The following is a 10333-nucleotide window of genomic DNA, read 5'->3' on the forward strand; positions in this document are numbered from 1 at the left end:
CCAGTCGTATTGTAACCAAGTACATGAACGGTCAATAAACGAACTCATAATAGTAATTTTTTCACGAGTCTTAACCATTTTTTAATCCTTTACTTTATTACTTTACTTTATTGTAAGTGCGTACTTACAAACGTTACATAGTTTCGACGGACTCTATCGAGTTTAACCGATCCGGCCTATAACAAACTGGTGGCAGCGGTGCTCTTCGAAACAATAGTACGAGGATTTATTGTATATGGGACGCTGTGACAGATTACATCAGTCCAGAAATTAATTCCAAAACCGGCTATTAAACAGTAAGAAAATACAATTAACATGACACGGTCCGTAGTGGTCGTGGGTACAATAGTACTCCGACCATTACGTATCGCGTGCACTCTCTTGTCCAGCCACGCCAAAGGCCGCGACAGTGCCGACGACAACCTCCCACCTACCACCTTGATAGGTGCTGAGGTGGAGCAGGGAAGCCGCCGGCAACACACGGTGGATCCGCACCGCGGACGAGCTCGCTCTCTGCCAACGACCGTAAGCGAGTTAAGTAGAGTCTGGTGCCGTTCGGTTATTTTTTATTTCGGCCTTTGACTATCTTTTGGTTCTTGTCATTTTTTTACGAACACTAACGTCACACTAATTGTTTTGGCTTTACGGCATTTAAATATATATATATATATTTATAACATATATATACTGTATATTTATTTATCATAATTTACTCTTGTGTGTGCCACCTCAACACCGCACCACATTGCGAATGGACGGCTGCCCAACACGTACCTCCGTCTCAAACACAATATTTCTGGAAGAAGTTTTACATGTAATATGTATTAAAATATTACGTTTATACGTATTCGACGCCTAAAATATACAACACTTACACGTACATAACATAATACGCCGAGTGGTGTAGAGACAATTTTAATTTTTGACTGAATCAGCGAAATTCTTGAGCGTGACATCCGGTAACTGTCAGCACAACACGCGGAGTTGCTTTAATAATAAAAGAAGAAGAAACATTTCTTTCAGTGAGGACAACGTGCCCACTAATCAAAATCTACTAGCGTGCATCATAAGAGACGCTAAATCAAACGTCGTCGTTTTCGTCCCTGACCGTGAAATATAGCACGAGTGTAACACCGTGTCTCACACTATATACACTGTCGACATCATCAAAAATACACAATACAGTGTGTGTGTATTCAATATATTGTTGTGTAAACATATAATATACACAAACAAATATACGAATTAATATACCATAAACCCACGTATTACGTGGTTCCCGCGCCAGCTGTTTCGGGACGGAGAACTTCAAAGAAGTAAAAGATTACTGTAAGTTTAATCAATTTATCATATAATTTATGTCAATAGATTTAAGTTTTAGTGATACTACCAGTAGTTCCGATTTATCCGATCACGACACCGTTTACGTCCCTCCCCGACGGGTAAGCTTAGAATCACCATCAGTCGATAGGAGAAACACTAGGTCCCGAGTCCCGAACACTAAGACACGGTAGGCGTTCTAAAAGCTTTAATAGGCTATTTTTCTTGATAAATCCTAGAGACAGTACTTCAATATTAAGACCGAGTAATACAATGGCAGCCACATTATCTTTCGATTCTGCGTTAGAGTTAGTACCTATATTCGACGAGAAAGACCCACAGCAGGTATATTCATTTATCGACGCTTGTGATTTTGTAATGAACGGCGTTGATGAAAAAACTCGTCCTTTGCTTTTGCGAACTATTCAGTAGAAAATGACAGGCAAGGCTTACGCAGTTAGACAATTTAGGGAGATATCATCGTGGGACATGCTAAAAGGGCTCTTAGAAGTCGCCTTCTGCACCAAGCGCACTGCAGGTCATTTACAGGTAGAACTTACATCATGTAGAATGCAAATAGGAGAAGACGTACAAAGCTATACGTTAAGAGTAGAGAAATTATTGCACGAACTTTGCGATTTTAGTGCTAAGGTGAGATCTACTTCAGACTCTAAAGCTATACACGGCTATATAAGAGAAATAACATTAACAACCTACATTGAAGGATTGTCGTCAAATATTAGGAATATAATAAAGTCTAGAAACCTTCCCATATTGGAAGAAGCGATTAAAGAAAGTATAGAAGAAGAAAAAATGTTCCTTTCGCACAAAGAAACACAACGACTGTTACAAGGTAAACCTTACAGCAACAATATTGGAAAATATTGCAGAAATTGTAGAAAAAATAACCATAATACAAATGAATGTAAACATACAAAGCGTAATGAAGATACAGGTCAGCGAGATAAACAAACAAAAGATGCGGCATACAGATTAAACCGAGATTCGAAACCAAAATTCTGTGGCTTCTGCAAAAAGACTAACCACACATTAGAGGAATGTTACAGAAAGAAAAACGCAGACACAAGAAAGGTGAATCAAGGTATGCAAAATCAGCCGACTACGTCGGGAAATGGAAACAAAACAATTAAAAAAATAAAAAAGCAATTTAAATGGGTAGGTATGAAAGAAGATGTTAAAAATTATATTAAAAACTGTGCTTCATGTCAGAAAAATAAAGTGACAAATAGAAAAGTTAAACAACCTATGGCAATAACTTCAATAAGTTCGAAACCTTTTGAAAAAATATTCTTAGATATTGTAGGACCGTTAACAACCACCTTATCGGGTAATAATTATATTTTAACAATGCAAGACGATTTAACTAAATATTCACTGGAATACCAATACCTGATCATCAAGCTAATACTGTAGCTGAGGCTTTCGTAGTACATTTTGTATGTATTCATGGAATACAAGAAACAATATTAACTGATCAAGGAACAGAGTTTCTTAGTAATACATTTAAAGAAGTTTGCAAATTATTAAAAATTAATAAAATAAATACTAGTCCTTTTCACCCACAATCTAACGGTAGTTTAGAGAGATCACATAGAACTTTGGCAGAATATTTAAGACATTATGTAGATAAAAATAAAGCGAATTGGGATCATTTATTACCATACGCATTTTTCGTTTATAATTCAACAGAACATACTTCGCATAATTTCCAACCATATGAATTAGTATATGGAAGACAATTAGAAATACCTATTAAATTAAAATCTGAACCAGAACCTAGAAACAATTATGATAACTATATGATAATCTATATTTACGAATACTTCGTTTATCAATATATTTTTTTTATTAGCGTTAATTAATTATATTTTAAATTTAGTGAGGGTTAGTAACGAGACACTCTTTGACACAATCGCTTAAGAACTTCAATGTAAAATACCGAAGTCACCGTTTGTCCTTGAGGAACAAATTCTCGGTGCACAATACCCGTTTTATCGAAGAAACAGATGAGCATTGTCTTAATTTGGCTTCGAGACATCCGGGCTTTCGTGGGACGCTCTCCTCCCTTATCAACCCACTGTTTGCTCTGTCGGCGAGTCTCAGGGTCATATTGATATACCCAGCTTTCATTTGCCGTGATAATCGAATTCATCCAGTCACGTCCTTCACTCTGAATTCGTTCAAGAAAGTCCTCGCAAATCGACCGTCGCAATTCTTTTTGCTCCGCCGTCAGCACTTTCGGAACAAGCTTTGCACAGAGCATCGGGTATGCGTTAGATTTGGTCACATCGTTGAGGCGCTTATAGTCTATGCAGAGGCGTGGTAAGCCGTTAGGTTAGTTACTTACGTATATCGTACAAATAATTGTGGCGCCAAACAATCAAATCATCCCTTTCGTTAGCACACTGCACCTTTTTCTTTTTTCAAACACGAAATTCAATTTTTTGATGGTGCTGTACAAAGTAGGCGTTTGAAATTTGGAAGCGATGGATCTTCGTTCACAGCAAATAATATTTTGTCTATCGTAGGTAATTCACGACGCAACCAAAATGAATGAACTTTTTGCCGTAACCCATTGCGATCCAAATCATCAATTTTGTCGAAGAGAGACTCCTTAATACGCTTTTTGTTGGGAGATGTAACCGTATTAGTATTAGTACGTCTGTATTCAGCGATAGTTTTACTAATTGTCTCACGCCCTAAACCCAAAGCCCCTGACAAATTAGTAACAATATCTTCGTACTTGATGCCCGGTGATTTCATCAAAATATACCGTAAAAAAAAATATTAACCTATATATAACTGATGTATAATAACCATTTTATAAGCATAATACATTATACTATTTGTCGACGCGGCAAGTGCCCAACAATTTTATAGGGCTGGCTTGTTCGCCTTAATAATTATACAAAGATTGGTAATAATAAATGGACTGTATAATAAAAATATAGTATAATAATAATAATAATAATAATAAATGCAAGGTGGCCCTACAGCGGCACAACCAAAATATAAATTACACAATAAAATAAATAAATCAACAATGTGAGGCCCACACGGCGCACACAAATAATAAATAATATATAAATAAATAAATCAATATGATAGACCCGTCGGTCTTCAAATAATATAAAAAATGGTGGTGCACCACCTACCTCGTGCAGTTATGATGTGCTGCAATGCCGGAATTCGTAATTAATAATAAAATTAATACAATAAAAAATACAAGTGATTCCGCACACTACAACACAACGCTAACTGCACCACGACAAACAAATAACACACGACTCTGCTGCAACCGGACCATACAACACAATATACCACGTTTAATCACTAAACAATGCAGTCAATGGTAACAAATTGAACACCCTAGAGGGACAAAACAAATTAATGCTGGGCAAATATTATACGCGATAGTTACCAATGACTAATTCACAACACAACTGACAAGACAAAAACGTGGTATAACAAAATGGCTGCAAACAGGAACAAACGACAAACGGGTATTAACACTACGGCGGACACGAGCAGAGAGAGAGACGGTGCCAGCGACATTTTCCACGAAGGCTAGGGCCGCCGGACACCACAAAATGAAGATAAATGTCTCAGTGCCACCACACTAAACCAAAAAACACGAGAACTTATGAAACTTTGTGGCACTGAGAACATGACTTTTACTTTTACAAAAACATTACCGAAAACCTTTGAAAACGTGGAAATAACGACACTTTCATGCGATGATAACAGCGCGATTGCGTAACCGGCCGGTCGCACACGGAGGCTTATCGCCGCCGCCGACGAGGGCCTCGGATACGCAACGCACCGCTACGCATTGCACGAAAATGATAACATAAATGACAAACAAATGAATTAATACAACATAAAAATAAAACATAATATAGACAGTACATTCAGACTCAAACACTATTATTATTATTTATGTAATATACATTGACGAAGAATATAAAATATGAAAAAGGTTTTACTTACTTTTTCTTTTGGATTTTTTCTCTTTGGAGAAATAGTAGACAATTCATCTGGATTTGAAATATCACCAAAATCACATATGATGAAAAAAAAATGTCTGGAGAAATAAAATTGTGAACACACATTACGCTAAGAACAGTCGGAACACAACGAGACTGAATCGGTGGTAAATTATTAAACCAGCCTTTATTTTCTCCTTATGAATTAACTTTTTCGGGATCGCTAACGTCGGTGTCTTCTCCATCTTCCACAATGAGAGTACGAGCAACTTCAATACGAAAATCTAATAATGGCATTATTTTTTTTTTAGGTATATTTTTGCTCTCACAATCTTTTTCCTATAATATCCACGAATTTACAATAGCTAAGTCTACAAAGTGGAAAATTGTCCATTTATTTGTACGAGATTTCATACGATAAAGAGCTATCATGCGATCACACAAGTCGACACCTCCCATAAATATATTATAATTTTTAACATAATTAGGTCTTTCAACATCAATTTTTTTAAATTCTTTTTTTGACCATCGGCAGCAAGCATCTTTTGGCTCTTTTCCACTTTCTGAAGATAATAAATGGATTGGCTTATTATCAAACCATTTTTTTATCTTCTCTCACATATTGTTTTGAAGTACCTCTATTTAATTTCATCATTTCTTTATCTGACATTAATATTATATTTTTTGGCAAATGATTTTTCATTATTATACCCGTAGAAAATATTTTTTTTTTAAGTAGTATCTGTACTAATTTTTCAGTGGTGAAATATCGATCCAAATATAAACACATATTGGGTGGAACTATTTCGCTTAAATGCCATACAACTGATTCAGCCAAAGTTAGTGAAAATTTGCAATCGTCATGATCAATTGTAGTTTTTTTACTTTGATAAATAAAAAAATCTAAAACTAAGCCATTTTTATCAGCTAATACGAAATTTTTAAGTCCTTCAGGATTAGGTTTACCTTTAACGAATTGTTTTAATCAAGTGGTACCCGTAAACGGAATAATTTGTTCGTCAATACTAAGATGTGTTTTCCTAATTAGTTGAAGATAACCGTTTCTTACACTATCTAAAATTGGTCGTATTTTCCAGAGAAAATCCTTTTTTTTATTTCATCCGAGATAGAAAAATCATTGACAATTTTTAAATTAGAGCGGATTAAAAAATATCTATCTCGTGCCATATTATTTGAAACTAAAGGAACTCTAGTTCCTTTTGTCCAATACATTCGAATTTGTGGATAACCCATACTCGACATAAAAATCAAAATTCCATAGAATTTTTTTATTTCAATTAGTGTAGTTTTTAATGAGTTTCCATTTTGTTCAACATATCGAGAATTAGTGTGGAATGAAAAGCTTTCCATAATTTGATCGGGAATAAAATGCTTAAAATAATCCAAGGGAGTCCATTGTGTTCTTTGGTATTGAATAAAATCATTGGTCGATTTTCTAATAAACTTATTTTTTTTAGAAAATTTTAAATTTGATCTCCATACAAACTCATTCGTAAATTTATTTTGTATAGATGAATTTATGTGTGGTACCTGATTATTTTTATCGTCAGTTGAGTCTTCATTCGCTAATATGCTTAAGTCTTGGTCATTTGAATTATCTGCTATTTCTAGCTCTCTTTGAAGTACATCGAGTTCATCTCAATTAATAGCATCGACTTCAAACTCATTTACATTAAAAGAAATTTCATCGTCACTCAATTCATTAAAATCGGACGTATTCCCATCATGTATTAATGACATAATTTCTTGTGATATAAGTTTCGACATTTTTTAATTTTAGTTATTATTTTAAAATAAAAAATATAATTACGATTAGAAATAGCAAAAATAGACGACACGCACGGACCAAGCTGAATGTCAATGTATAATCGCGATGGTTATTTACCGAATGTCCTACTTTGAGTACATTATTCCAGTGTATATTTAATAAATAGAACAAAATATTATCTTATCGATAACAATTTCTAATTTTTGTTTGTGATTTGTAGTTTAATTTAGAATAACATTGTTTATGTTTACATTGTAATATTTTATGTTAAATTTATTTTAAAAGTATTCTAATTTTAGAAAAAAATTTTCGAAGAATTTTGGTATTTCATTGGGTTCATGATTATTATAAATCAATTACATATACACTAGATAGTTGAATAATCATAATAAAAATATTATTCAGCTGTTACAACAATGATAAATTATCTTTTTAAAATAATATAACGATAATTAACCCATAAAATCAAATGTGTACAAAATGGGACATCAGTTATCTAGTATGGTTTTCTAAAAGTTGGTATCAGGCATTTGATACAGTATAAAATTGTCTTAGTTTGAGCACACTCGGTCTGAAGAGGATATAAGTTATGGCAGGTTTATTCATAAAATAAAGTAATTTAAAAAATGTGTATAGATTTAAAGTTTTAAATTTTATCTAGGTCCATTTTTAAAAAAGACGGCAAAAGATAAACTACTGGATTGTTTTAATAACAGACATAGAGAGTATAAAAAAGCTGAAATAATTACATCAAGTCGTTCTAACGGTGAACAGTTAAGCAGGTTATCACCTGGTTTAAGTATAAATTCCGCCTCAGGTGTGTATTTCTCTTTGTAAATTTTAATCATGTATAGAGCTGTATATTATAAACATTTATAAATTTAAATAGTTATCGAAAGAAAATATATTACTAATATAGTAATATAGGTAATTATAAATAAGACATTATACTTTAGGTCTTCAGGTAATAATATGTAATTTACTAAAAATATTGAGAATCTTAGTTGTTTTTTGAGAAAATTGAAAATTTGTAGGGGATGCATTTCTCATTGAATAAAATATTGATATATTTAATTTTTTAAATTTTGTGACGACAAGAAATGACAAGGGCAACTTCTCGAACGCATAAACGATGATGGAACTAGGAATGCGAACTACAAGACTTGAAGCCGCCTACGGTGACATCCTCAGTGGTCAGAGCATCGAATTTTTGGATCCCCGAGAAGAACAGCTTGCGGGAACGCTTGGCGTTGGAGACTGACTATAACGAGGCCATATCACCTGCTATGGTTTTTCTCGAATCTTCTCGTACAAATCAAAGGAGATCAAGTCAATTTTTAAGTAGCCAGGCTCCTTTGGGATATAGAGGACGACCCAACCATCAACCAGCCATGGGACTTTCACCGATCTCATTGTCAGAATTCAGCGGAGACTATCAAAAAATGGCTAAATTACCGGGACACATTTAAAGCACTTGTTCATAATAATGAACTTATGCCTACGGTAGAAAAACTTTACCATCTCTAATCTACGGTAAAGGGCGAGGCAGCGCAAGTCATTGAATCACTAGAATCATCAGAGGCAAATTACCTACTTGCTTGGGAACAGCTATGTGAACGGTATGACAACCAAAGTAAAATAGTCGGAATCCACATTGAAAGACACATTGCCGTTAATATCAAGGGTATCAGCAATCAGTCTAAGGAGCCATCAAAACGGTATAAATGGTCACTTGCGAGCTGAACCAAGAGCGTACCATCAATTATTGCTGGTATCACGTAGGGACCAATGACAACCTGGCCGACTATGTCAGCCGAGGCTTAAGTCCAAAAAAATTAAGAGATTGTGACGGATGGTGGCATGGCCCTCCCTGGCTCCAAGTTGTAGTAAGCCCAAGGCTAGGCGTATTTTATAATCAGCATTTAATTAATCAATATTTAATAATCAAAAATAACTTATTACGCATATTAATAAATTCGCCAAGGTCCAGCTAAATTTAATAATCAAAATAATATTTTGATTATTTAATAGATTAAAATAGTATATGTATAAAATAGATAATATATTAAATTCGCATATACGCAGGAAAACCAGGGTAAAGGTGAAAACAACAAGTAGTTTCACGGTTTTACATAATAATGCTAAATAGAGGGCAAAATAAAGTAATATTAGAATTAGGCCACTTTTACGTCATTGGAACCTGTATAAATACGGGTTGAGCATTTAGCATTATTCAGATGTAGATAGGTAGTTAGACTGATCATTTCCCCTGTTAAATAAATTATTGCTCGTCGTGGACTTTGTTACAGCCACATCGCCGCGAGTATATAATTCTTAGCCCAGAATAACTTGTTATTTTAATTTTTTGTGTTTTTAACTGTTTGTTAATTTATTGTGATAAATTAATAAAAACAGTAAGTTTATAAGTTTAATGTACCAGTGTTAAATTTATTCACCTACCATCTCTCTCAACCCACGTCTCAAGATTTCATACAACGTGCTACGTCGTTATATAATTAATGTGTTAGCGATCGTAGTGTCCTGCACAACGCTCGCTACAAGGCTAACGAAAATCAATGGCCTAACGCTGGAGTTGCCATTGCTGAAGCAGAGATCCCTGATCGCAGATCTCAGATCATCGTATCCTTAAAAATATCTACAGAGCCCAACCTGGCAATGCTGTACAACCAATTAAAATAACTCCAACGACTAGTCGCATATTGCTTGCGATTTAAGTACAACTGCCATGCGATAAACAAACCCATGTATAGAACAATTACTTCGGTCGAACTTCAAGGCGCATTGACCGTACTCCTAAAACAGGCCCAGAAATGGCACTTTCAGGAGAAAATGAACAACTTAGCTCGAGGTTAATCCATCCAGACCAGAAGCAGGTTGAAGTCGCTGACCCCATTCATTTATGCAATTGGAATCCTACAAGTTGGTGGCCGATTATAGCATGCAGATGTGAGTTATGACGAACGCCATCCCGTTATACTCATCGGTAATGATCCACTCATAAAACTGATAGTCGATCACGAGCATAGGCGATTGATTCATGCAGGACCACAACATTTATTGGCTTCTCTCCGCCGACGATATCGGATACCCGGTGGGCGAAACGTAGTACGCCTTCACACACACAATTGTATGAAATGCTATAGATGGAAGATTAAGACAGCAACGCAATTGATGGGCTCCTTGCTAGCTGCGAGAG

At 34.9% G+C, this 10333-nt stretch overlaps 1 protein-coding gene across 1 annotated transcript; it reads right to left on the bottom strand.

The window, feature by feature from the left end:
• Window positions 1-3226: 3226 nt before the first annotated feature.
• Window positions 3227-3604, bottom strand: LOC112691299. Its single transcript, XM_025565466.1, has one exon. The coding sequence runs from the start codon at window positions 3602-3604 to the stop codon at window positions 3227-3229; it is 378 nt and encodes a 125-aa protein (XP_025421251.1).
• Between the last annotated feature and the right edge of the window lie 6729 nt (window positions 3605-10333).

This window comes from Sipha flava, unplaced genomic scaffold, assembly GCF_003268045.1.
Source record: "Sipha flava isolate LNK unplaced genomic scaffold, YSA_version1 592_pilon_pilon, whole genome shotgun sequence".
Taxonomy (NCBI): Eukaryota; Metazoa; Arthropoda; class Insecta; order Hemiptera; family Aphididae; genus Sipha; species Sipha flava.

Coding starts and splice junctions, on each gene's coding strand:
- LOC112691299 (XM_025565466.1), bottom strand. CDS start 3,604: ATGCTCTGTGCAAAGCTTGTTCCGAAAGTGCTGACGGCGGAGCAAAAA.